Source organism: Calonectris borealis, chromosome 27, assembly GCF_964195595.1.
Source record: "Calonectris borealis chromosome 27, bCalBor7.hap1.2, whole genome shotgun sequence".
Classification (NCBI taxonomy): Eukaryota; Metazoa; Chordata; class Aves; order Procellariiformes; family Procellariidae; genus Calonectris; species Calonectris borealis.
The window spans coordinates 4941673-4968430 of NC_134338.1; the positions used below are offsets into that span (position 1 = coordinate 4941673).

Genomic DNA, 26758 nt, shown 5'->3' on the forward strand with positions numbered 1-26758 from the left:
GGGGGAGCGGTAAGTGCAGGGGCCGGGGGACTGGGGGCCCAGCCGCTGCAGCCCCCGCGCCGTCCCGCGGCCGGCAGGTGGCGCCGGGGCGGCATGGCGGAGCTCGCCGTGGGGCCGGGCCGTGGGGCTGCCCGGGCCGTGTCCCCTTCGCACGTGGCGTGGCTGGGCAGGGCAGCAGCGGTGCTGGAAGGGGTACCCTTGAAAGCATGCAAATAAAGCAGCAGGACATCTCTCCCTCTGCTGGTGTAGAGGGGCTTATTGCCCCCACAGCTCATCAAACTCGTAATTGCTTATGACATGCCTGGAATACAGCCAGACTCCTTTCTCTGGTGCTCCTGAATGAGGGCAGTCTGTGTCACAGCACTCCCTCCACCAAGGCTTTGCAGCAGCCTTGCCACAGTCCCCTTGGATTCCCGAGGGAAGGACGAGTGTTGCTACTGCCTCTCCAGATCCTAGGCTGGCTTGACAGCAGATGTGGACAGAGCGCATCTATCCTCAAAGGCAAATACAGCCTTTGTAATAGCAGGGAGTTCTCTTTTTAAACGTGCAGCTGTATGTTCATTCCTGTTACAGTTTAGCACTGTTCTTTAAATTAGGCTATCGGGTGGAAACTGACTGACCGAATGGTGTGGCAACCAGCTATGTAAACTCCACCTTCCCCCATCAGCTTTGATCTCGTCAGGTCTGTGCAACCCTGCATGTTGTGCAAGTGGCCAGTTGCTCTGAGGTGAACCAGGGGGATACTTCTGCACCATCTTTGCCACATGATCCATTAAGGAAAAAAAAAACACACGTAAAGGTATTTGCTGGCAGAGCAAATCTTGGTTCTTGCAGAAGGAGCTGGAGGGATTGGGAACATGTTAAGGATGGAAACTGCAGTTCAGAGCAAAGGGAATCTCATGGGCAAGTGGGGGAGAGCCATAGGGTCCTGTGTGGGGTGTAAGGAGCACCAGCTCCTTACCTGCAGTGAGAAGGGCGGGCGAAGAGTTTACCAAATTTGTTCCCTTTGTCTTTCTGACAATATCAGCTGGGAGATGGCGATGAGCTTAGGAATTCAGGGTTTCTACGTGCTTCAAGTTTCTCCCCTGAAGCATTGTTATGCAAGCCAAACAGCAAGTCTGTCCTTCCTTGGAAAGGCCCTGCCTTTGGGGAAGGCAGGCTGCACAAGCTTTGTTCTGCCTATGCAGCTTGTGTCCCAGTGTGGATGCATTTGTGTCAGTACAGCCCCTTCTAATATGGCCAGAGAGGAGTTGTGCTGCGTTTTCCTGGCATTTTGGTAATAATAGCACTATCTTTGTAAAATACCCACCCTTGCCATTACAGGTATCTGAATTTGCCTGCAGAGTAGGCCTGGATTTGGAATTGCTACCTGGACCTTGTGCTCATAATGGCATTTCTTGCCCTGGGCCAAGGAGTGAGTGCCTCCAGAAGCCACGGGCAGCTGTGTTTTCTCTGATCAGATTGTGAATGATGCAATCCTGATCAAAGCTTTGGAAATGTCAGGCAGCATTTGTAGGTTTGTCACAAACCTCTTCTTAACCAGAGCAACTGGTTCACACTCAGGGTGTTTGTGCCAGAACCATGGGGTCTTCATACCGTTTCGATCTGTGGTTCTGCTACGTGCACAGACTTTGCGTAAAGCCAACACCAGAGCAGATCCTGCACAGAGGATTTAAGTGCTGCTATTTCACCTCTTGATATTCTGCATGTAGATCAAGTCCAGCAAGAGGGGTGAGAGGCCTTGCTGCTTTTCCAGCCTTTTCCAACCTACTTCCTTGGACTGGCTGACTTCAGGGAGATTGCGTCACTATTGCAGCTAATCCTTAAGCTCAAGGCTGCCTTGGTCAGTGAAGTCCAGAGCAAGTAGGGCCTTTATACAGGATGGTCTGCATGATCAGCAGCTGAGCACTGTGGAAGAGCTCTGAGGAATTTCTAGGGGCTTGTGGTGCCTTCATGTTGTTTAGAAAGATATTGGACATGAGGCTGGCAGAGCTTTCCCAGAATGGTCTCTTGCTGCAGGATGAGAATAGGAGTCTTGTTTTTGCCTCACCTTCTATGCTTTGTGTGTTATTTGTGCTGCTTCCTATCAGGCCAGCATTCTGTATTTGATTTCTGCAGCAGAGCATTCTGCTGCATCCCTTGTGCAGGGAGACTTGGATCAATAGAACAAATGCAAAGTGCTGAGCCAGAGGGCATTTTCTGGAAAGCTTCAGTGTGTAGCTGCTGGGATGCCTTAAGACCAGTGGCGGCCAGTTTCACTAAAACGGGACAACTGGAATCATGGGCTCAGGAGAAAGCAGCTTTCTGCTATGTGTGATCTGAAGACCCTCCCTCCACAGAGTGAGGGGTTCTGGTACAGCTGATTGCGGTTGTGAGGATAGGAAATGTCAAACTCCCTTCTACTGAAACAGCTGCTGGGGCAAAGGGATCAAGCAATTCCTTTGTGCTCATCACGCAGAGGAAAAGCTCCTCTGGTCCTGTTGACCTGTGCATGCCTCTTCTAGCTGGAGGAGAAGCCAGGGTGTCTCGTGCTACCTCAGCTCAGTGCCTGTTAGGTGCGTGGACAGACAGTGGCTTGTGCTCCTTCACGGCAGGGTGTTCCCTGCATGGTGGTCTGTTTGAGGAACAGCCTGGTGCTGCTCTGACACTCCCATTCCTCTGCCAGGCTGGGGGTGACACAGTGCATCTTGTAGTGTGAGTGGCTTTGCATGTGTGGTTTGTAGTATTCCTAATGAATCCATTCAGGTAAAGAAGATTCTTTTAAGTATAGACGTTAAGAGGAGGCTGGTTTTAATCCTTAGGAATTATGCACATACCCCTGCACAGCCCCTCAGGAAGGGCTGTGGATTGTCCCCTGCCTATATCTCCAGCCCAGGCAGCTTCACAGAGGTGACTAAAGCTCCCAGCCAAAGTCGTCGTTAATCCGCTGCTGCAGAAGCGTGCTATAGAAGAGCTGCTTGGAGAATGTCTAGGTGGCACGTCTGGCAGACTTTCTCCTTGGCCCTATTAAGTTTGACTGAACAATTGTCCAGACAGCTAGTACTTGCCTCACCGCTGCATCTCGCGTGGCTGCAGCAATGTGAGCATAAGGGGTGCCTGTCCTCTTCTAGCAGTTGAATCTTAAGTGGATCTGATTCTTTCCAGAGTGCTTTCACTACAGCTCCTCTCTGGAGTCTTGACAGCTGGCACGTGGCTGCATCATCACAGGCTGTGCAGGATTTTTGAGATGGCTAGTAGGCTGAAATCAGTCAGGCTAATAGTGAGATTCAGTTTTGTCATACCTGAAAATACTACTGTCTCCTTTTTGTGTCCTTCTGTGACTAGATACCGAGACACTTCTGGGACTGGATACTGCCTCACTGCTAACACTGTGCCTCTCTTCTGTCTGTGTTGGGGGAAGGGGAAGCATCCACAACTTTGTCGAGGAAGTGATGCTTTTGGCTTGTACTTTTAGATGGAGGAGAAGACCCAGCCGTCCATCCGCCTTAATCTGTGCCTCTGGAAGAATATGCAGAGCAGGAGCAGCTTTTTCAGCTTCCATGGGGTCTGCTGTAAGGCTTGAGCTCAAATACATCCCCTGTTCTCTGCTCCCTCCAAGGTGGAGATAGCTTGGGTTTACTGACAGATTAGCTCTAAACACAAAGTAGGTGGATGGTGAAAGAGGTCGTAAGGAGGGCACTGATGGTGAGCTGTGATTTCCCAGCCTGAGCCGGATCTGCTTTCCTGAGTGCAGGAGAAAGATGGGGCAAGTGGTTTCATTGCTAGGAAGCCTCTTTCACGTGTGTGTTGACTCCCCCAAGCCACTGAGGTGGCGGGGAAACGCGCGGTCAACCTGTGAGGATGTGATGAAAGGATGGTTCTCGGAAAGCAACTGCTGAAAATTGACTCATTGCCTGCATTGTATGTGCTGGAGGGCATCTGTGCTTGTAAGCATGTCGGGTCCTCTAGTACGCCACCCATCACAACAGTGCACAGGGGGACTGTCTTCCCTTGGGCCCCAGTCGTGTGTGAAATGTAGAGTGTGGAAAACCTGTCCCTGGTATTTTTCTGTGGGCTTTCTCTTCCACTGCCCTGGTTAACCCTGGCTGTAGGCTGCTGTGCTTCTGGGTGACAGCAGCTTTCCCAGAATTGAGAAATACCTGCATTAGAGCTGGTAGCAAGGGAGTTGTTCCTCTGGAAGTCCTGTCTAGGAAAAGTAATCCAAAAATGATTCTATTTCTTTTTTCCTAGCTATGTACAGGAAAATGACCTCAAATAACATGTGATTCAGTGAGGATGATTATTCCTTAGTAGCAGTAACTACCTACACAAACTTTCCTACATAGTAGGGAAAAAAATGGAAATTCTGCGGGAAAAAATTTCAAGTATTCAAAGGTTCAAAAGCAGACAACTTGCAAGACCATGAGCAAGAGCCCTTAGTTCAGAGAAAAGGGGGGCAGTTCGCTGTCACGACCTTGGGAGGTGTCGCTTGGGTTTGTAACTTGGGCAGTTGCAGCCACAGTTAAACCTCGTAGGGGTGAGTACACTGCAGCCAATGCTCCAGCTGGCCTCTGTGGAAGGATGTGGCGCTGCCTGTCTCGGAGACCAGCCTCAGGAATGGGGAGCGCTGCTTCCAGCCCGGACCTGAGCATGGTCACCAGCCAGGGCTTCAGTCGAGGCTTCTGGCGCAGCATGTCAGCTGCGTGCTGACAGCAGGAGGCCTGGCCTAGCCCCAGCGGACGGATCTGCTCTGATGCTGGCCAGGCTGGGGGCTGGTACACAGGAGCACTGGGCAACAGCAGACACCTCCAGCTCCTGCAGGCCCAGCCAGACGAGTGCATCTGGCTCCTGGTCACCCACAAAGATCGCTGTCCTGCTCCTCCCCAGGCAGGAGTGTCTGGCCAGCAGTGACGCCAGTGCCACACGTCCTTCTAGGGGATGGTGCCGCTTTGACTCTCCTGCTGCTTTTTCTGATGTTTTTGCTGACTGAGGCCAGGGCTGAACTGCAGATTTTTGCCAGCCAGGTGCTGGGTTCAAGCTCCCTTCTCCTGGCCATATTAGAGAGGTGTCTTGCATTGTGCTGGAGACATTCAGACACAGTGGGGATGGAAAGCCATGTATGAATACTGATAGGTAGGTTGTGTCATGAGCTGATGAAAATCTGTGCTGTCAGCAGGAACAATCAGGGCTACTTAACATAAATGGCTAGACAGCTCTGGAGAGATTAGCAGGTAGTACAGGGCAGGGGTGATCTGATTTAGGTGACAGTCTTTTCTGTCAGGGAGTCACATGCGAGCTAAACAGTGAAGGTGATTTTGAATATAAATGTCAGGCACACCACAGTGTCTCTTGCCTGCTCAGGTGTGAGTGAATTTCTTTTTCAGGGCAAGGAACTGCGGTAAGAAACTTGAGTTAGATTCACTTTTGATAGAGGATGAGTCTAGAGCCTGGGATTTTCTTTGCGCTTAAACACCCTGGAAATAGCTGGTTTTGAACAAGCACCTGAAAAGGGATGCATAAAACCAGTTCAAACCTTGCACCGCTAAAGACAACGTGAGAGGAACACGTTCCTCTCCTTCCTGTAGCTTCCTCTGGGCGTTGGTAGTTCAGTAAACGTTCATCTTCTAGAAGCACCCGTGTTTTTCTGGCATTAGGGGCTTTTTCTGTGCTGCTCCTCCTGTTAGCCCGCTTCATAGCTGAGCTCGGCAGCGGGAAGCTGGGCTCCCGAGGAGAAAGCCGCAGCCAGGAGCGTTACCCGGCAGGGAGAGAATGGTCCCGCGTCGCTGGGCTGGCTCGGTGTCTGTGCCCCCTTCCCTCGCGGGCTTTGCCGGCCCGGCCCGGCCCCGTTAATGGGCCTCGCTCAAGAGGGCTCCTTTGCGGCACAGCATGGGGGGCAGCGCCGCCCCCCCTCCCCCCCCCGCTGTCCGGGGAGGTGCGGGGCTGGCGGGCAGAGGCCGGCTGCGGCGGGAGCAAACGGGGCGGGGGTGGCCGGGGGAGACCCAGGGGCGTGTGCTCAGCCCGGCGGGGCGGGGCAGCCCCGAGCCCCTATTGGCCGCTCCCGGGCGTGTCTCCGGCGCTGATTGGCTGCCGCCGCGGCCGCGGGGTGCCCCGGCCGCTGGCGCTCCCACGGCTCCATTGACAGCGCGGAGCCGCCGGCGGCGGGACCGGAGCGGGTGGGACGCGATGAGCTGCGGCGAGTGAGCGCGGGGCGGGGGCGGACAGAGGGGAGGGGGGCCACTGGCCGGAGCCAGAGGCCCGGCAGTCGGGGGTACGCCGCCTGACCCCCCCCTTCGCCTCTAGGCTTTTCCAGGTGTATAGCGCAAGGGCTATCGCCCCCCCAGCCATGCCCGTGGACCTGGCCATGCGGCTCTGCCTGAGCCACTCGCCCCCCATCCGCAAGCTGCTGAACTCCTATGAGGAGCTGCGGGGCAACCGGGGGCGCAAACCCCTCCGGTCCTGTCTCAACCAGAAGCTGAGCGCAGAACCTGAGCCCGAGCGGCGAGATAGCACCAAGAGCTCCAAGGGCCAGAAGAAGAAGAGAGTCGTCTTTGCTGACATGAAGGGGCTCTCGCTGACGGCTGTCCGCTTCTTCTCAAAGATTGAGGAGGACCTCTGTGACTTGCAGCACGCCCTGTCTGACCTTGCCTGCTTCCGACCTAGACTGCGGGACTCATGCCCGGAAGTGTGCAGGTATGTGCTGGACTTCCCACAGCCCTCTGCGGACTACATGACTTTCCGCAGCCGCCTACACAGCAACCATGTCTGTCTGGAGAACTGTCTGATCCAGGACCGTACCCTGTCAGGGACAGTGAAGGTCAGAAACATCGAGTATGAGAAGAAAGTGATGGTCCGCATCACCTTCGATGGCTGGAAGAGCTTCCGGGACATCGCTTGCCAGTACATGCATAGCACATATGGCTCGTCGGACACAGACACCTTCTCTTTTGAGCTTGCTCTGCCCAAGCCGTCTGTTTCCCGCAGGGCCACAGAGTTCTGCATCTCCTTCCAGTGCGGACAGAAGACCCACTGGGACAACAACCACGGGAGGAACTACAAGATCTGCCACGTGGGCATGATCTGCCCTCCCCCCCATGCTGTGAGGCGTGCCAGCGGGGCCTGGGAGCACCTTGGCACCTCTCGAGCTGCCACCCTGGTCCTTTCTCACCTACAGACATGGCGGCGCTCAGAGACCCAGGCTCCTTACTGGTAGGAGAGCAGTGTGTGGAGAGGTGTAGGTCCCTGCCATGTCCTGACTGTGGCACAAGGGTCTTTGGGGAGTGGTCAGCTGCAAAAGACGCTGCTCACAGTTTTGTCAGCTCCTCTGTGTGTCTGGCCTGCTGCTGTACAAGCAGCTGCCGGTCTCCGTGGAAGCTTCTTCACTGCTGGCTCCTGGAAGCTGCTGCTTGGTGTGACTCCTGCCTGTAGGTTCTCGAGGCAACACTATTGCAAGAGAAGGGGAGCAACAACGGAACAGCTGTGGCCCGTGGGCCGCGTCCACATCTGTCGGCCGCTTCGGGTGGGAGCCAGCCACACAAGCTGCGGGTGTCCTGGTGCTGCCCAAGTGCCTTGTGCAGAGCTGCTGGGGAGGAGGCGCGCACCCGCGCGGGGCGGGGGGGCCTCCGCAGAGCTCGCGCTCCCGCGCTGCGACAGCGGCGTGGCAGCAGCCGCCAGCGCTGCCCTGCCGGCCTCCCGCTGCGGGCGCTTCCCGAGCCGCGGTCCCGAGGAGGGCTCACCGCGGGGGAGACCGGGCGCGGCGGGGGGCGGGGGGCGCCTGTGGTCGTTGCTGCTGTAACGGGGAGTTAATAAAGCGACGGCGCTTCGTGAGTCCTGCCTCTGCCTGCGCTACGGGGGCGGGGGGGGCGTCCGCGGTCGTTGCTGCTGTAACGACGAGTTAATAAAGCCTCTGCCTGAGCGGGGGCGCGGGGCGGGGCCGGGGGCGCCGGCGGTCGTCGCTGTACGGGCAGCGATGAGGCGGCGGCGGCTGGCGGCTCCTGCCTCTGCTCACAGGGCGCCCTCTGCCGGCAGCGCGAGGCCGCCGTGCGCTCCTGCGGGCGCGGCCCCGCGGGCGGCGTGCTGACGTCAGCGCACGCAGCGCGGGGCGGAAGCGCGCACGGCACGTGGCGGGGGCGGAGCCGGGGCCCGGCGGCAGTGGCGGCAGGTGAGTGCGTGACCGGCCCGGCGCGGCGCGGCGCCCTCCTCCTCCCCGCCTCCCCGCACGGGCCTGGGGCCACCGCCCCCCGCTGCGCCCGGCGGGGTCGGGGCGCCCGGGCAGGGCCCGGCCCGGCCGCGGACCGTTAGCCGGCGCCCGCCTCGGGGAGCGCGGCCTCCCCGCCGTGGTGCGGGCCGCGCCGCAGCGCCCCCCCGCGCCGGATGTGGCCCGGCCCGGCGCGCGGCTGCGCCGCAGCGCCCCCGCCCCTGGTGCCACAGCCCGGTCCCCGCCGCTCGGCCCGGGGCCGAGCCAGCCGTCCCCGCCCGGCGCGCCGGGGCGCCTCCCCGGCACGGCGGGCCGCGGGCTGCCGGCGGGCACACGCCGAGGCCGAAGGTCGCCGGCCCTGCCCCGGTTCGCTGCGCTCGTGGGCCATGTCCCGGTGAATGAAGCTGGGAACGACGCTCGCCGCTGCCGCCGGCCTCGCTGCAGCCGCGCCCGGCCCTGGGAGCGCTGCTGGGCGGATCTGCGGTTCGCGTGGAAGGGGTTCACCCGCCGCCGCCGGGTGCTGAATCTGAAGCTGCAGCCCGGAGGCAGCCGGCGCGGAATGCGATCGCTGTGCCCGCTGGGCCGCGGCGCCGGCAGCCGGGTTCTGCCTCTGCCCCGGGGCGTCAGAGCGGTGGGGCCGGACAGGCGTCCTGCCAGCCCGGGGGCGTCAGCAGCGTCGTCCTGGCGTGAGCCCCAGAGGTTGTAGCCAGCAGGCAGGGCTGCCTGCGCTTGCCCGGGGTTCATCACACGTGGCTGCTGGCCGTGCATGCTGCCTGGTGCGTGGCCTGCCCTGACGGGCCGCAACTGGGTGACACAGTGAAGGAATGCAGTAACTGACCCCTCTTAGGGCAGCGGCTGCCAGCTCAGAAGGCCGGTCTGACCAGTTTGCCAGCACAAGTCCTGGTTCAGACGGGTGACAGCTCTGGTGTAATGGGCAGTTACACGCGTGGCTGTAGAGCTGCCTCTCCCAGGACATGGTTTACGCAGGCGTGCATGTTCCTTTGAAGCAGTAACAATATTCTTAGCATTACTGTGCTAAGCCAGCAGCTGGAACACACTGTACAGGGCAGCAAGAGGATCTTCCCAGACTCTGCTCTGTTCCTGTGTGCTTGTCAGGTACCTGTTAAATCCCATCCTCGGGTTGACACTCCGTAGCCAGTGAAGGTAGTATCCGGAGGGAAGTCTCCCCCGAGCAGACTCGTCTCTTTTTACTAGCCTCCATTGGCCTTGTGCATACCCATGCAGCGCAGGGCATCCTCCCCCAGAAGGGCTGTAGTGCCGGGTGTTTGACCTTTGACTGGTCCCCGTGCCCCACAAGTTCCACTTTGGCTAATCATCAGCAATAATTCTCCCCTTGGGCTAACTTCCTGTCCTGTGAAGCTGCCCTGTGTGACCGGGGGCGAGATGTGTGTACAGGAGTAGAGGAAGTGATTCCTTCCCAGGAATCTGGGTACCTGGCTGGCTCAGTGCTCTCGGATGCCTCTGAAATGAGAGAGGCGATAAGATCTTTGTCACGAGGAAAGGTTTTCTGTCACTCCATTGGCTCCTTTCCTGTACTTGGGACCTGATTGCAGCGTCCTGTGTTCTAGGCGTGGTTCTGGACGAGTCTGCTCAACCTGAGGTGTGAATGGTATGAAAATACAGGACAAGTGGCAGCAGGGGGTGATTCCCAAGTCTGTGACAGTGCCAGGCAGTAGCTGGAATGCCAGTCCGAGTCTGCTGTGTCTTAGGAGCTGCTCTGAGTGATGTGACCTCAGCCCAAGCACTGCCTTCCAGGTTTCAGAGCCCACTGTCCCTGGCATCCTGCCACCCTCTCTGAGTCGATGTCTCTCCGAGCTGCGTGACTTGCCTGACTTCGGTTTCTTTTTCCTCCTCTAGTGCTGGTGGCATGTGAGTGCCTCGTCTGCCAAGAAGCCAACTCACTGTTTGAAGAGCTTTCCAGGGACGCAGGCTTCATTCGTGTCTGTAACGACCCGTCAGCGTGAGTGGATGCCAGCAACTTCTGGAATTAAAGTTGTTCCAGCCGTCATGCAAGGATCTGCGTTAGTGCCTGTGTCCTCACGGAAAGAACAATAATAGCTCCACATACGGTAGGCTCCTGCAAGTGCCAACTCCCTCTATCTCCTCCAATGCAGGCTCAGGGATGGACTCCACCTTGTCCCTGTGAAGAGACTCTGCATGCTCTCAGCAGCCAGAAGGGGATTCTGCTGCCAGCTTCTTCACAAGCTGCCCCGCAGCAGGACTTGCTCAGCGGCGCCTTGGGAGGATATCCATTCACGCAGTTGTGTCACTGCGGTGCCCACTGCACACCCATGGAGGAGCCTGTGTGCGTGTTCCGTCTTCTTTGAGCTCCTCAGCCCACACTGTCTGAACTCACCTGGGCTCCTGGCAGACTGTTTGCTTGTTTTCCCAACTGCTCTCCCTGATCCTGTTGCGTTCCCTCTCTCACAGAGCCCAAAAAGGATGTGAACTTTGGAATGGGGTCTGTGAGCAGGCTGTGGACTCAGTGCATGTGTGAGACTGTGGCCGAATAACAGGAGGACTGGTTAATTGCTGCGGGCAGCCTTTCTGTCTGGCTGCAGGGCACCAGCCTTGCCTGGGCCCTTCACCATGTTCCTCCTGCTCCCCTTTGACAGCCTGGTTGTTAATCTCTTGGGGATTTCCATAACTGTCCTCTTCACTCTGCTTCTGGTTTTCATCATTGTGCCAGCAATTTTTGGAGTCTCCTTTGGCATCCGCAAGGTTTACATGAAAACATTATTAAAGATTTTTCAGGTAAGTCATGTTTTTGGAATTTTCTGTGTGTTTACAGGGATCTTGTCAAGCATGGTCGTGCTAGGAAGAGAGGCTTTTGCCCCTCAGCAGAGCATTGCAGATGACTGGGGTGGGATGTGGGTTTGTTGGTGACATGTGCTGGTGCCAGATGACCCGTTTGGGTCATTTCAGCCAAATGCAGTTTACTAGACCTTTGTTCATGGGCTGTTTTCTCCCTGTAATTAATCCAGTAAGTCTTCAAGTAAAGTAGTAGGATAGTGTAGCCTGTAAGTATGCAATAGTACAGTAGGATCTGTAGATGTGCTGAGAGAAGCTGTGTGCTTGGATGGGTTAATGTCCCAGACAAGGCAGAGTGCTGTTACAGTTCGATGTGGAAAGAAGCCAGAAGGGGTGTAGGGTGTGATGGGGAGGGACAAGGCAGCAGTCAGCAGGCTGCTCCTCTCCAGCACATGTTTGGATGAAGCAAAAGCAGGAGGTAAGGCAGGACTTTCTGTACTGCAAGCCCCGAGTGGTCTGTGGCCAGAACCCAGAGCTCTCAACACCCTTCTGTCCCCGAGTGCCACCTGCTTATCTGCTGAGCCCAGCAGCCATGTCTGGACCTGCAGCCTCTGAGGACGATCAGCAGCCCTTAATGACCCTCTTGGCACAGAGAGGCCAAGTGGAATTTTCCAGCTTGGGGTCATGCTGTTCCCTTGCCTGCCTTTGGCAGACTAATTTTATGGGCTGTCTCACGGCCAATGCCTCTCCTTGAAGCAAGTCCCTGGTGAGACCAGAATTTTTACCAAACTCCTAGTAGATAAAGCCTACACGACCCTACCCTGGCAACCCAAGCAAAAGGAAGAGGGGTGCCCTGTGCTTGATAGGGAGGTTGTAGGCTCTTAAATGTGGCATTCAAGCTGCTAAAGGATTTATGGTTCAGCTGTTTAAACAGGACTGATCTTCCCCAGGAGTATCTCTGTACTGGCTGGCTTGGGAAGGCAGCCCTGGAGCTTGCAATGTTCAGCTCTTTAAACTCTTGAGTCCTCCCAAAAGCCCGAGTTGTGAATGGGAAGACCCTGGGCTTTGTGAGGTGCTTCGTTAACACAGACGTCTGAAGACCTGACTTCAAATTTAGTGACTGAACTGGGAGAAAAAATTAATAAGAAGTTTGGTTTATCTGAAATGGAACTTTTCACCTTGGGATTTTTCTTTTTTTCTTTCTCCAATTCAGGAACGTTTAATCTCAACACCTATTTTGGTGTTTAATTTCGAAACTATTTTTCTGAAAAGACTTTGAAGTCTATTTCAGCTTTTATCAAAGAATCTTTCCGGTGAGAGAGAGGAGCACTCTGGCAGAACTGCTCACAGATTTGGTGGAAATTTAACTCACTAGGTTTGGTCATTCAGAATTGTATTTTGGGGAGCGTTATTTGCCCGAAAGATTTTCCCAGCTCTAGAAGCCAGTGTTGCAAACCTAGCCTGGAGGGGCAGCACTCGAGTCTGGCAACCCGTGGGACCCAGCCAGAGCTGCGGGGCCTGGGGTGGTGGCTGCACATCTCTGTTGGTTGAGGGAGACCTGCCTGGTGCTTCCCAGGTGGCAGTCTGGGTTTTCTGCTACTGCAGTCAGGGTAGAGACATGCTGGGCTTGCGAGGAATGCCTTCTCCATAGGCTGCCCAGCTCCTGCTGGGTCAAAGCTCCTCTTCTGACTTCTCCTGGGGTGGCAGTGTCTAGACAATCTTCTGCAATCCTGCAGTTCCTTCTGCTAGCAGAGGAGGCTGCTAGATGAGCCAGACACTCCATATGCAATTAGCATTCCCACATCGCTGTCTCCTCATCTGATGCTGGCATGGGCTGAGACTGGGATGCCAGGAGCTCCCAGCGGCTTCCCCTTCTTCACAGATCCCTGATGGAGCAGCTGGCCTGGAGCAATAAGCACATTGTACGAGTCCTCCTTCAGAAGCGTGTTCTCCTAACAAGAGTGTGAGGGTGAGAGGGTTCCTTGGAGGGCAGGCAGGAAGACTGGCCAGAGATCCAGCCTGCAGTTTTTGTTGGTGCCCTTGAGAATTAGCTGAGGGAGATTTCTGTGGATAACAGGTAGTCTGGGCATGGGATTTGGCAGCTAGCTGTCAGAGAGCTGTCTGAGGGTGCTTGCTGCTGCTGGTTTGGACTGACTGGTGAGCTGAGAAGCAGCAGCAGCTGTTAGCTGAATCGGGGAGGGAAGGATCCCATCCCATCATCTGCCTGATGTTTTTAGCAGCAGCCTGAAAACACAGTCTCTGCTTTGAGCTTGGAAGAAATGAGGGTTGAAAAATAGCACCGGTCCCATGATCGGCTTCCTGTGCTGTGATGCGGACCACCCCAGCAGGATGCACGGTCCGCCCAGAGGCTGTGCAGTGGCAACCACAGGCCAGGTGCAACAGAGCCTACAGGACACGGAGGCTGCAGAAAATCTTGATGTGCCATCTCAGCACTGAGCACTCTTCTTCCCTCTGGCACTCCCTGCTTCCCACTGGGGCTCTGCTGTGCAGAGTGGCACACAGTGGGTGCATATCATGGCTGTCCTATGCCTGTGCTAGTCACCTCCCCATCAGTCCTCTTGTCCCATTGCAGGCAGATCTCTGCTGTAAAAATGTTCCTCCCAGGCCAGTCGCTGCTTACACCTCGGTTCATTTGTTTCATCGCTCTTCCAGTTCTGTATAGAAGCCTTCTGCTTTAGCCCCATCTTTTCCCCTTAACCATGGTCTTCCCTGAAAGTCGACTGTAAAACGGGGGTAGTATGAAGTGGAGCTACAGGCCTTGCGAATCTTGCTTGTCATGTGTGTCTCTTGCAGTGGGCAACACTGAGGATAGAGCGTGGTGCCAAGGAGAAGAACCATCCATTATACAAGCCCTATGTCAATGGTAAGATCCTGCCCTGCATGGGTACATATGACGTTTAAAATTCTTTATGGGAGATGGGGTAAATGTGGTGTCTCTGAGCAGCTGAGGTATGCTGAGAAGCCCTTTCCATGTAGATGGATTGGAGGGAGATATGAAGAGGTCCATTTCATGAGGAAGGGGGGGAGGGAAGCACCCAGGGAGTGCTTCATTTCTAGATAGTTGGGAGGATTGGTTTATGCCTGTCTGGACTGGAGAAAGGAAGGGGTCCCTGTGAAGGGCAGGCAAATAAGGGCCCTGGTTCTCAGCTCTCTTTGAGTGGGCAGGTGCACTTTGCTCAGAGCTGCCTGCTGCATGTTGCAGGTATCATTGCAAAGGAGCCAACGTCACTGGAAGAGGAGATCAAGGAGATCCGCCGGAGTGGCAGCGGCAAAGCCCTGGACACCCCTGAGTTTGAGCTCTCAGATATCTTCTATTTCTGCCGCAAAGGCATCGAGACCATCATGGACGATGAAGTGACCAAGAGGTTCTCAGCTGAAGAGCTGGAGTCCTGGAACCTGCTCAGCAGGACCAACTACAACTTCCAGTATATCAGCCTGCGCCTCACTGTACTCTGGGGACTGGGTGTGCTCATCCGCTACTGCTTCCTTTTGCCCCTCAGGTGAGTGCTGCTGCGGGACCTGCCTGCCAAGATGGTGCTGATGGCCTGTTCCCACTGCAGCAAGTGCAACTGGTCTCCAAGCTCCACGGACCCTGTTCGACATGATCAGGAGAGACAGGCTGCTTGATGAGTAGGGCCTGTGGCCTGGTTTTGCTAGCGTGTAGCTTCCCTCTTTCTGCAGGATAGCCCTGGCGTTTACTGGCATCAGCTTGTTGGTGACTGGTACTACAGTGGTGGGATATTTGCCAAATGGAAGGTGAGTTCGTCTTTGAGGGAAGAGGGGATGGGGAGCTCCCTGTGCAGTTTGAGACCTGATAATCCTGAAGTTTTCCTGCAAGGCCTGTCTGTTCTGCCTACTGCAGACAAGGCAGGTGGTCCTGGCATCCTCTCAGGAACAGACACCCTGTAATTTTAAACAAAGGGCTTAGATGGGAGCACTAAGCCTGTGGCAGAGCGCTCAGCCCTGGGCTCTGAAAGGAATAAGAACATGAAAGAACCAAGGCCAAAGTTTGATTCTCATCAGCTAAGAATCAGTGGTCATAAGCTGACGGCAAAACCCAGGACGGGATGTGTTTCTATGGGAGAGATGTGAAGTCTCGGTTGGATCTCATGGCCGGGGGCAGCCGGGCTGAGTGACACTGTTACAGGGGAGATTGTAGAACTGGGGGGTGATGGTCTCTGTCCTGGGCTGCAGGTGCAAGGAGTTCCTGAGCAAGCATGTCCACCTGATGTGTTATCGGATCTGTGTGCGTGCCCTCACAGCCATCATCACCTACCACGACCGGTAAGGAGGCACTGTCTGCTGCAGGGTGTCTTTTCTCACTAGCTGCTCCATGCCGTGCCTCTTGCAGGCCTCACGCTTTGTTCCTCTGTCCTCATCTGTATCTTTGTTTTGCATTTAGAGAAAACAGACCCCGAAATGGAGGCATCTGCGTGGCCAATCACACATCTCCCATTGATGTGATCATCTTGGCCAGTGATGGCTACTACGCGATGGTAAGGTCTGCACCCCAGCCCCAGCCCCCAGCCCCAGCTCTGCCTGTCAGGGCCTGGCCTCATGGGTGGTGGGAGCAGCAAGCATATTGCATGGGAGGAGGAGTAGGCAGCAAGAGGCTTTTGAGCATGCAGAACTACTTTTCTCTGCATGATGTTGCAGGGCACTCTCAGGCCCTGTGCACAGATACCCTGTTGTGCGTGGCTTTCCAGCAAGCTTGGCCTGGGACTCAGAGCACCAGGGGTCTCTGGGCACTGCTTTGCAAGTAGAGCTCTGGGCTTTGCTATCCATGGCAGAGCAAAGCACTTCTCCAGCTGGACCTCCTGCAATGTGGAAAGCGCTTGGGGCTTGCTACATCTGTCCATTCGGTCAGAACCTGGGACTTTTCCCCTCAGCCTTTCCAGGGCGGGGGTAGAAGGATGAACCTCAGCTTGGCTGTGAAGCTAGGAGCTGCCTTGGCCTTCCATGTGCCCACAGGTGGTGTAATTTGTGTCTTCTTGCCCTGTTCAGGTGGGTCAGATCCATGGAGGGCTCATGGGTGTGATACAGAGAGCCATGGTGAAAGCTTGCCCCCACGTCTGGTTTGAACGCTCTGAGGTCAAAGATCGTCACCTCGTCGCCAAAAGGTGTGACAGTTGCTAGCTGCAGGGGGAGGACTGGAGGCTGGGAAAAGGGTGGGGGCTGCCCACTTCCCTTGGGTGAGGACGCTGCCTTGCCTCGTGGGTGTTGGGAGACTGTGTCACTGTTGCTGGCACCCAGATAGTCCCCAGTGACTGCAGGATAAGGACTGTATGCTGTGTGGATTGCTAGTGATAGTTTCTGTGCCCTGTGCTAATTGGTGACACTCTTGTGTTTAGGCTCACAGAACATGTCCAGGACAAGAGCAAACTGCCTATTCTTATCTTTCCGGAAGGTGAGTTGTGGAGCAAGGCCAGACAAGCACCTGGTGGAGAGGGCACACTGGGACAGCACCACATCTCTGTTCCTTCCCTTATGCAGCCAAGGGCCTTGAGACCCTTCACTGAGACAAACGGGACATGGCATCTTTAGAGCTGACTGAACCCAGAATGTGGAGGTCAGATATAAGATGTCCCAGTGACACATCCTTTGCGCAGAGAACAGGGTTTGGAGTGAGTGTTAGGGGGCAGTTGCTGGGTGCCTGTGGCCTAGCCATTAGGTGTATAGCTTAGACTTCTGAACTGATGTGCAAAGGGAAGTTGAGAAGACTGTGCTTGCCTCTTACAGGAACCTGCATCAACAACACATCTGTGATGATGTTCAAAAAGGGGAGCTTTGAAATTGGAGCCACGGTTTATCCTGTAGCCATCAAGGTATGAGAAGGCAAACATTCTGACAGCACAAGTAGCTCTCTGCGTGAGAGTTCAGTCTTGGCAGCCCAGTCTTGGCACTGCTGGGTCAACAGCCTGGTCTGGGGGCGTGGGCAAGCTGAGGTCGCTCCATGTAGTGCTCTGGGAGGGCTGGCCTGTAGCTGGGCTTGGGGTGGAACTTGGAGCCTCAGGAAGGCTGCAACCACTGCCTGACTTTCATGAGGTCTTCTGCCTCTAGTATGACCCGCAGTTTGGAGATGCCTTTTGGAACAGCAGCAAGTATGGCATGGTAACCTACCTCCTTAGGATGATGACCAGCTGGGCCATTGTCTGCAGTGTCTGGTACTTACCCCCAATGACCAGGCAGGTAAGTAAGTTGAACCTGGCCTATCTGACCTGCTACCTGTTTGGCCCTTTGCTCCTGCTGAACAGTGTTATTTTGCCACAGCCCGAAGAGGACGCTGTCCAGTTTGCCAATCGAGTGAAGTCAGCCATTGCCAGGCAGGGGGGTCTTGTGGATCTGCTCTGGTGAGTCCAGGCAGGTTTCTCTCTTCCTGGTGCCCGGGTTCCTTGTTCCTGGGTCCTGGTGTGTGCTTGTGGGCTGTAGAGTTAAGTTTGTGTCTTGTGTTGGGCAGAGTAGGCCTATGGAGAAATGGAGATACATCTTGCCTGTGACCTCCAAAATTACTCTTCTGTAGCAGGGACCAAAGTCTTTGCTTCTGCTGTGTGCGTTGGGCACCAGGGCTTCATTCTGTGATTCCAGCTTGCACTGGGATGCCCTGGTTCTGACTTGATGCTGCTCAGCAAAGTGGGTTGAGCTTGGGAACTTCCTTTTTCAGGCACTGAGATCTTCAGAGCCTGGGAGGCAGAGGGACTCTACAGGCAGTCTACTGTATGGTATCAGAGCAGCTCACACTTCTGACAGAGCTGCCATGTTGAGCACAGTGTGGGGTCATGGGTGCAGCTCCTGGCAGAGCAAGCTGTGAAAGTAACTCCCCTTGGGGACAGTTGGTCGGCAGTGTGCCCTGGCAACATAATGTACAAGTGTAGCTGTCCGGCTGTTGCGGGAGCTCTGAGCAGCCCCAGCTGAAGTTTCAGAGAGTGCACGCCTGTAGCTCCTCTGATGATATGACTCTCTCCCCAGGGATGGAGGACTGAAGAGGGAGAAGGTGAAAGACACATTCAAGGAGGAGCAACAGAAACTCTACAGCAAAATGATTGTAGGCAACCACGAAGACCGGAGCCGCTCCTGAGCTCTCTGCCTCCAGCGCTGTTACTGGGCCTGGCCAGAGCCCTCTGCCTCCAGCATGAGCCAGGGTTTGTCTGAAGCAGCTCTGGATCTTTGGACTTTGGCTACTCCAGGGTTGCTTGGACTTGCTCGCTCATCCTCTGGCTGTTCTTTCCCAGAGGCACTATTACTGCCTAGAGTCTTTAGGCCCTGGGCAGCTCTTGGCAAAGATGCCTTCTTCTTACTGTTACAGTGAAGCCCCTTGCAGGGGTAATATTAAATGAAACACTTATGGTGTCATATGCTTCCATATGGTGTTACAGGCCCAGGGGGAGGACTGGTGTGTTGATGTGCATGTGTGTCAGTCACAAGTCTCCCACGGCACAGAAACTGGTGAGCTGCACTGAAATTAGCTGCCTTGACAACCAAGGGAGTCTTCATGAGCCTGTGCCTCTCACGTCTGCACCATAAAGCCCTTAGGAGCAGTATGTGGTCTCTCAGGCCATTTCCAGCTTTACTTCCACAAGAAGAAACCTTTCCTTTCCCTTTCGCCACCCTCCTGTCATAGCCTGATCCAGACCATTGCTTCTCCAGCATCTGAATGGAGGATCATCCTCCTTGGAAGCCTCCCTCTGTCCCCTGGAACTAGAGGTTGCCAGGCAATTATCACTGGTGTGGCAGGTGGGGCTCTTGAGGAATCCTTATGTGCTATGGTGGGAGTCCAGGGTGGGTGGGAGAGTCTGAGACTCCATGGCTGGGGTAGGAGATCCCCTTTCAAATGTCTCCTGAGGGAAACGGTGGGATTTGATCTTGTTATGCACCAATGTGCACATACATAATCTCAGCTTGTTGCAAGGAAGCTGAAATCTTGTGCTGGAGGTGGTACACCTTTCCCTTTCAGCTCTGCAAGTATATTATTCAGTAAAACAACTTGCATTTGAGCATTCATCCCATGTACTTTCCAATTTTCCTTACGTGCCTACAAACTTTAGCACTTTCATTGGGTCCTCTGCCTGCTCTTATAAGCAGATGCTGTTTCGCTGCTACCTGCGGAAGCCTGCTTGCATTTTCTACAACGCTAGAGAAGGCAACACTTAAGTGCCTCCTTTGTACCCCAAATGTTGTTTGTTGGGGGAGGGCATCTGTGACCCCCCCAGGTCAGGACAGCTATTCTGTGTAAGCGTCCTTAAATTTGAATATCCCTGCACTAGCTACCAACATGGATTCGAGATAGTTTACTTCCTGCTTGTTTTTATTTGGGTAAAACGCCATTATATCAACAGAGATGGAGAAAAGAAAGCAATGCAGAGAAAGAAAGTCCAGAAACTCCCCTTATGTTTCCCAAGAGACGTAATGCACAACACCTCACTTACATTACTCAGTTCTGTGCAGTCTCCCTGCTTCACATTGTTAGTGGCTTCAAAACCCTTCTTTTGGGTCAGTTAGGTCGTCTTTACCTGCGCGAGACAATGCGCAAGCAGGGTATGCACAACTTATCTTCGTAGTTGAGGAACCCCATTTTCCACGGTCTGCTATTTTGCACCTACCCCAGGACCATCAACTTATGCACAAATAAACTAAACTGTTCCCAGTACAATACCTGAGAGGGGACAGTCTTCCTTATTCACAGTGATGTAAAGCTACACTTAATAGCATATGATCTGTTAACGTACAGTTATGGGAAATATTTCTATACTGAATTGATTTACCTTTGCTTTGTGTAGTTCTCAAAATGTGATCCTTTATAAATATACACACAGAGACACATTACCTACACAAACATTTCATTCAATTATCAGTGATCTGTTACATATGATCACCATTAACATCCAGCCTCACCAAGAGAAACCAGGCTGTTCTTGTTTGGTGATGGAGACACCCTTATTGGCGCCATGCTTTTCACTGTTACCCCTATTTCTTTTTCTTCTTTTCTGCTCAACTTCAGCTGTAGCAATTAATCTAGGGGGAAAAAAAAGAAAAAGAAGCAAAGCCTGCTATCTTTTCCATTCCACCTAAGAACAAAACAAAAGAAGCTGAAGCCAAGTGGGAGATAGTTAACGACATCTACAGGATTGAAGTGTATTGCTTACGCTCCTGTGCTACCAATAGAAGACAAAACAACTGCTTATTACTAATAGGTATCTCAGTTACCCAGGCTAGGACCTAACCCTTCATTAGGAGTTTATTATGGCATTAAGGGTCTATTCACCAGCATTTTGGTTTACTTATTCTACCCAACTTACTATGTACAGCTCCTAACACCAGTTCACCAATTCTCCATCCATGTCTGTTAACCAATGGAGCTGTTGCTTTGCTACTCAAAAAAAAAAAAAAAAAAAAAAAGGAAAGAAAAGAAAAGTGCAACCCTTACCTCCTTGGCAGTTGTTACATTTATGCAGAGTTTTTGACCATCATCTTCAAGTTGTATAAGAAATGCTGGGTATAGCAGCTGCCTTATGGGAGTTAACATGTAGCATCGTTAAGCTTCACTTACCAAGCAGGTGTGTGTTACCCTGTAGTACTTGCCTATACCATTTAATCATAACATTTTACGAGCTGTATTTGCTCCAGCTCCTGCTTGAGTCACATGCTTACCCAAAAAGCTATTGCTGACCTCCATGGCAGCCCTGGCAGCCTCTAGCCGGGGATGACGGCCTCATCCAGCTCCAGTTTTGCTGATCTGGCCCCAAGGCTTACAAAGCTTTTTCCTTGCTCAGGGGGCTGTTTGGACTAAGCCCCCCATGCCGTGCCAAGGTCTGGCCGGCTCTGGAGGGTGCCTCAGCCCCAGAGAGCTGTGGTGTGCCCAGGCAGTGCCGCGCTCATTGGGTCCTGTGGGACCACCTTCTCCCTGTGCTGAGCTGCACCCAGGGGACATGGCACTGGGCTGGAGACGTGGGCATCGCTGCCTGCCTGCCTGTCCCTGGGCAGGGGCTCCAGGCTCTCCTTTGCCTTTCCCCAGCCAGCAGCATGCCCCAGCATCACCCACACCATTCCTGTCAGCCAGGGCTGGGCACCCAGAGCTCTCGTCTCTGGCCAGGTACGGGCATTGACTTCAGGCCATGCAAACACTGCTCCACAGCCCCTGCAAGCTTGGGCAGGGGCTCTCCCCAGGCCAGGCCTCACGCACACTCTGGTGCCTGCAGCAGCACCCCAGGCTGCTCGGACCTGGCTGCAGGTGCCCACAAGTCTTCTGCCCACAGCTTGCTCCCGCCGGCCCCTGTCACAGATGCTGTGGTGATGTGCAGGAGCCTTCCCCTGCCTCCCCAGCTCTGAGGGACCTCCAACCGCCCTGCCGTGCTGGGGGACCATCCCCGGCAGCCCCGCTGCTGCCAGGATGCTCTGCAGCAGGCAGGGAGCTGGCTGGACAGGTTAGGAGGCACACATCCATCTTTCCTCGGCTCCCCCTCCCCATACCCCCAGTCAATATGTCTCTCTCCGATGGGAAAGTTAATAAATTTAGCTCTAGATTAAAAGTATCGATCATTTCATTTGTAAGCAATAAATAATCGGGGGGAGCGCTGGGCGGCCCACGGGGTAGGGGCTGCTGGCTCTTGCTGCAGCAGCCATGCAGCCCACTGGGGCCGGGGGCCCTCATATGCATTCTGCCCGGATGCTGGCATTGATTTGCTATTAGTCTCCCCGCACCACCCAGTAGCACATCATTCCCGGAGCTGCTATTAATGGCCTTTTGATAAATAATCACTTGTAAGTCAATAAATTTTTATTAAACAGTGTGGTGCTTTGATTTATGAAAATCCGACGGGGTTTGTCTGGGAGAAAAGGGATGCAGAATTGAAGCGGAGCTGCTATCCATCTGCCTGCCAGGCTGCCCTGCCTGCACTCGCACCCCACACGCCCCCGGAGCAGCTGGCCCCACGCTCTGCCGCGCACTTGGCAGGAGCCTGCATGCCCCAGGGCTGCCCAGTCCCTGGCAGGCTCCAGCCACGGGGCACAAGGCGGGTTTGGGGAGGGCAGAGCTGGTGCTCGCCGTTGGCCAGGCTCTGCGTGCCCTGTCGAGACCCCAGTGCTGGCGGGGGACTGCTCTGCTGCAGCAAGCTGCAGCAGCAAGTGGCCAGTGCCGTCTGCGTGGGAAGTAGGACCCCAGGAACAGCAGTGGGCAGAGCAGGCAGGAGAGGAGGGTGGTCCTGACCACTGCCCCGGGGCCTGCGCAGAGCAGCGCTGCTCGGAGGATCTGTCCGGCTGCAGGGACGCACGGGGCAGCCAGCCTGTGGCTGTGATTTGTCACTCTCCCCGGCTGCAGCAGGCCCTTTGCCACCTGCTTTATTTGTCTCCCAGCCCTGACGTGGCATCAGACAGGTGTTAAACTACTTAATCACTTTAAAATTGTTTTAATTTTCTGTTTTGTATTGATCTCCACCGCACCAATTAATCAGCTCACTGGACCAGGCAGTTAGTACATTAAAAATTGTCAGCCACGCTGGGCAGCTTAGAAAATGTCAAAAAAATATCCCAACAGCAGCCCCGCACTTCTCCTGCTGTGCGGAGCCTGCTCCTGCTGAGCACTGGCTCGGCCCACGGATGGTGACGTGGCTCTCCCAGACCTGCCATGGGAGTAGGGCGCATGGGGCACGCAGCCTCCACCCCAGCCCTGTGAACCGCGCTGTCCATGGGACCTGGCCTGCCACCTCCTTGCGAAGGGTCCGTCACCTCTGCCACCTGGCATTTGTCCCATCGAGGCAGCAGAGGGGCTGCATGGCTGAGGCGGAAGCGTTATGAGCCCCACACTCGCTGGGGGGCTGGACAGGGACCTATGGGGGAGATGGGTCTTCCCTAAGCCCTGGGAAAGTGCTGCCGAGTGATCAGGGCTCCTTGCAAAGTCCCCCCAGCCCAGCACATGGTGGAAAGTGATAGATTGGAGAGTACTTGAAGCGAAATGTGGGCCTTGGGGCCTGGGCAGATGGGTCGCACAGTGACGGTCTGCAGCCCCACACCACAGCTCCCCACCACGAGGCTGGTGCTCGGGGCTGCTGCAAAGCCCCAGTGCTTTGGGGACTTTCACCATCCCGAGGAGTGGACTTGGCCACCAGCCTGTACTCAGATGCTGCCTGCAGCCAAAGGGGAGGGCAGCTTGGGTTGCAGCCCCCAGCACCCCCTCCCTGCCTGTGCCATGCTGCTAATCAGTGTATGATGGGCCGGCAGCACCTTATCTCCTATCGATTTCCTCCCAGGACACAGCCGGTCTGTTTGCTCACACCTGGCTGGCACTTAGTTGGCTCTCAGCTGAACAACTGCCGAGCTTGCTGGGCCCCCAGCAGTGTGCCTGTGCCAGCAGGAGTCCCTTTGGCACCCTGAGCAGATGGGGACAGACAGCCCTATGCGGCACCCACCATTGGTGTGCAAGGGCTGAGCCATGGGGAGCCAGAGCAGGGGGCGTGCAAGACCTACACGCATGTGTGTGCAACCCCTGCCGCCGGGGGTGCAGCATGGGGGGAGGCCCACCAGGTTGGCAGCAAACACACCAGGGCTATTGATGCCACATCAATCCTGCAGCCCCGACAGCTGAATGGGCTCTCACTCACACCGTTAAGATAAATGATATTTATTTGCTGCTAATAGGTTCCAACAAGAGGCCCCAACGAGTGACTTTTGAACCAGCACTTCTTACTGCCGGTGCACGCCCAAACTGGGGAAAACCCTGGGAAACATCCCCAGGGCTGCCCTGCTCCTGTGGACTCTTTCTGCCCCACACACAGCACCACAGCCACGGCCCCTTCCCCTGCCTGGCTCACAGACCCTGTCCCATATGTGCTATCCCAGCCCCTTCTCCGGCCTAGCCTCATGAGGGCACCCTGGACCGCACGCCCGCAAAGCAAGCGCTGGGACTTGGCTGGGGCTGGGACCTTTATTTCATCAATGCCGACAGCACGGCCACGCCTGACACTGCACAGGCGTGCTGCTCCCAGCCCTGCGAGCCATGATCCCTGGGCAGGAGCCACCAGGAGGGGGACGGCAGCTGCCCCATCCCCACAGCCGGGCATCTGCTTGGGGGTCACCCCCCTGGCAGGAAGCAGGTGGCCGGGCCAGGCGCCCCATGGCCCAGAGGGGTGGGCTGTGCCAGCCCTCAGCCGCTGTGCGTGCCCAAGCCCAGCACCGAGAAGGCCGCACGGTGCTTCCTCAGCAGCAGCCGAATCTTCTCGTCATCCGAGTCAGGGTCCAGGGGCTTGTTGTACTCGTCGTCCTCAGTCTCAGAGGCTGCCCGCTCTCCGCCAGAGCCCCCCGCCCGCTGCGAGGACGAGGAGGGCTCCAGGGCGCTTTTTTTCCTCCATTTGGTCCGTCGGTTCTGGAACCAGACCTGCCGCCCCACGGGACCGGCTCGGTTAGCAGTCACCACGCCACGCACCCCATGCCACGCGGGGACCCACACTCACCTTCACCTGGGACTCAGTCATGCCAAGGGAATAGGCCAGCCGTGCTCTCTCCGGACCTGCCAGGTATTTGGTCTGCTCAAAAGTCTTCTCCAGAGCGAAGATCTGGTGCCCCGTGAAGGTTGGGCGTGTGTGCTTCTTCTTGTGGATGCTGTCTGCCAGATGAGCAGGGGCTGCGGGAGAGGAGGAGGGAGGCGGGTGAGCACCTGGGCTCTCTGCATTGCATGGCTCTGGGCAGCTCTCCCCTTCCTGGACACGGCACCAGCACACCCGCCAGCCCTCAGTGCCCACAGAGTCCCTCCACGCTGGCTCCCCTCCAAATTAAAACCGTATTCTGGCTTCAAGGCTTCAGCCCCATCCCAGGAGGGCTGAGCTGCCCTCTGTGCAGGCCCCACGGAGCCAGAGCCGGGCTGTGCACCTCCTGCTCAGGGACAGCGCTAATTTGTTGTGCTGAGAGGGAAAGGGTCGTTAGCAGCAGTGCATGACCCCAGAGCCACGCACTGGGAACACTGTGCTCCCATGCCCCACACCTTGCAGGATGCATGATGGGAAGGCAGGCAGAGCTGGTCGGCTCATAGCTGTGCCGGGAGTGGATAGCCAAGCTGCCTGACCCATCTGCTCCGAGAGCATCACCTAGAGAGGGGGGAAGGGGACCACAGCTGCAGGTGCTGAGCAGCTGCACCCAGCCCCTGGCCCAGAGCCTCCCGGGGCTCCCCAAGGGACAGTGGGTGCACCCATCCCACCCACCCTCTGGCACGGCAGCAACATGCTCTGCAATCCCCCTGCCAGCTCTCCACCAGGCAGGCAGCGCTGCCAGCCCGGGGCCGGCCATCCTGCCGGTCTCTGCCGTGAGCTGGGCCAGGCACTGATCCCAGTGAAGCTGCCAGAGGGACGGGGGATCTCTGGGGCGGTGGGCTCTGCCTGTCCTTGCCAGCTGTAGCTGGTCTGGGGGGCTAAGCAAAGAGTTAATCTCTGCCATTGGAGCTGCCCCTGCTCTTGAGCCGAAACCTCTGCGGCACATTGAGGTCCGGCAGCTCTGGCGCTGGGGCCATTCCCACTGTCCTGGGGCAGCCTGCAGGGTGACCAGCCGTGCCTCGTGCAGGGTGATGGAGAAGATGCGGCCTGGGCAGCTGCCCCACGTCCCTGCCCGGTGCCGATGGGTCGGGGCTCTGTGGAGTGCCTGCCGCCTGTGGCACCCACCCGCCACCCACCCGCCCCGGCCCCACTGTACTTACGGCCACCGCACTGCCGGCTGCCCCGCCAGTCTGGGGCCGCCTCTGCCCAGCAGCTCCGGCCCCGCGGCAGGTACTCGCCACTGGCCTTGGGGAGGGCCCCCACCTGGGGCCCGTAATAGACGCCCGGGGAGCTCAGTCCGTTAAATCCGCCCGCGTGCGGGTAGCCGGGGAGGAGGCTGCTGTTCGGTGTCGCCGCAGGCCGGCTGAGGATGTCGGAGATGCCGTGGGGGGTGCCGGCGGCCAGCTGGGCACCAAGCCCGGGGGGGCCCAGCTTGTAGAAGGAGCTCTGCACTGAGTACTGGCAGACGGGCGCCTTGGCCTCGGGGAAGGGGCCCAGCGAGGGACCGTTGAGCAGGAAGGTGCCCGGCAGGTTGGTGTCCATGGCTTCAGCGCCGAGGCGGCCCTCAGAGCCCGGCTCCCCAGGGGTGCAACGGCTAGCCCATCCCCACCAGCCCAGGGGCTACTGGGCCCTGGTGTCCGCCCTGGCCGGCGGGCACCTGGGTGGCCCTGGGACCCTGGCAGGCTGGCCGGGGGGCCACGTCCTGGGCAGGCAGGCGGCCACAGGCAGGGCCAGGGTGAGCGGCCCCGGCTGACCCCGCCGAGGTGGCCCCAGCACCGGACCCTCAACTTGGGCTTGGGAAGAGCCAACATTTCTCTGATAAAGCTGAGGTCCATTAGAATACACGGCCCCCATTGGCCGGGCGGCTGCAGGTGGCGCTCCCATTGGCCGGGTCTCCGCGGCCTCGGCCGCCATTGGCTGCGCCGCAGGGCCAGCCCGGGATTGGCCCGGCCCAGACAAATTGCGCTTTGAAAGCCGGCGGCGGGGGGACGCGGCGGGCGCTGGACAGCGCCGGGCGGGGCGGGGCGGGGCGGGGCGGGGCGGGGCGGCGGGGACGCTGGACAGCGCGGCCGGGCCGGGCCGGGCCGGGCCGGGCTGCGGCGCGACGCGGGGCCGCGATGGGGCGGGCCGGGCCGGGCCGGGCCGGGACGCGGGGGCGCCGCGGGCGCTGAACAGCGCCGGGCGGGGCTCTCGGCGGGTGGGGCACAGCAGCGCCGCTGCCCCCGATGCGGCCAGGAGACTCCCCCCGCCGACGCCCCCCGCAGCAGCACAGGCCGCCGGT

The 26758-nt window shown here is 56.7% G+C and overlaps 3 protein-coding genes across 4 annotated transcripts; 2 read left to right on the forward strand and 1 right to left on the reverse strand.

Moving 5' to 3' along the window:
* The first annotated feature begins 6322 nt into the window (after window positions 1–6322).
* Window positions 6323–7803, forward strand: LOC142093601 (protein phosphatase 1 regulatory subunit 3C-like). The gene has a single exon (XM_075174942.1). The coding sequence runs from the start codon at window positions 6323–6325 to the stop codon at window positions 7187–7189; it is 867 nt and encodes a 288-aa protein (XP_075031043.1). The 3' UTR covers window positions 7190–7803.
* Window positions 7804–8069: 266 nt separating this feature from the next.
* GPAT4 (glycerol-3-phosphate acyltransferase 4) lies at window positions 8070–18316 on the forward strand. Of its 2 annotated transcripts, XM_075174934.1 has the most exons (14): window positions 8123–8137; window positions 9763–9949; window positions 10052–10948; window positions 13760–13829; window positions 14169–14466; window positions 14648–14722; window positions 15161–15250; window positions 15369–15462; window positions 15971–16086; window positions 16318–16373; window positions 16706–16791; window positions 17027–17155; window positions 17237–17316; window positions 17933–18316. In XM_075174934.1, exons 3-14 carry the CDS (start codon window positions 10784–10786, stop codon window positions 18039–18041), a joined length of 1368 nt encoding a protein of 455 aa, XP_075031035.1. In that variant the 5' UTR covers window positions 8123–8137; window positions 9763–9949; window positions 10052–10783; the 3' UTR covers window positions 18042–18316. The 2 variants fall into 2 exon arrangements, with proteins under 2 accessions (XP_075031034.1, XP_075031035.1); XM_075174933.1 differs by lacking the exon at window positions 9763–9949 and having other exon boundaries at window positions 8070–8137.
* Window positions 18317–23537: 5221 nt separating this feature from the next.
* Window positions 23538–26193, reverse strand: NKX6-3 (NK6 homeobox 3). Its single transcript, XM_075174943.1, has 3 exons — window positions 25638–26193; window positions 24406–24575; window positions 23538–24329 (listed from the first exon to the last, which is right to left on the reverse strand). The coding sequence occupies exons 1-3, from the start codon at window positions 26017–26019 to the stop codon at window positions 24099–24101; spliced, it is 783 nt and encodes a 260-aa protein (XP_075031044.1). The 5' UTR covers window positions 26020–26193; the 3' UTR covers window positions 23538–24098.
* Between the last annotated feature and the right edge of the window lie 565 nt (window positions 26194–26758).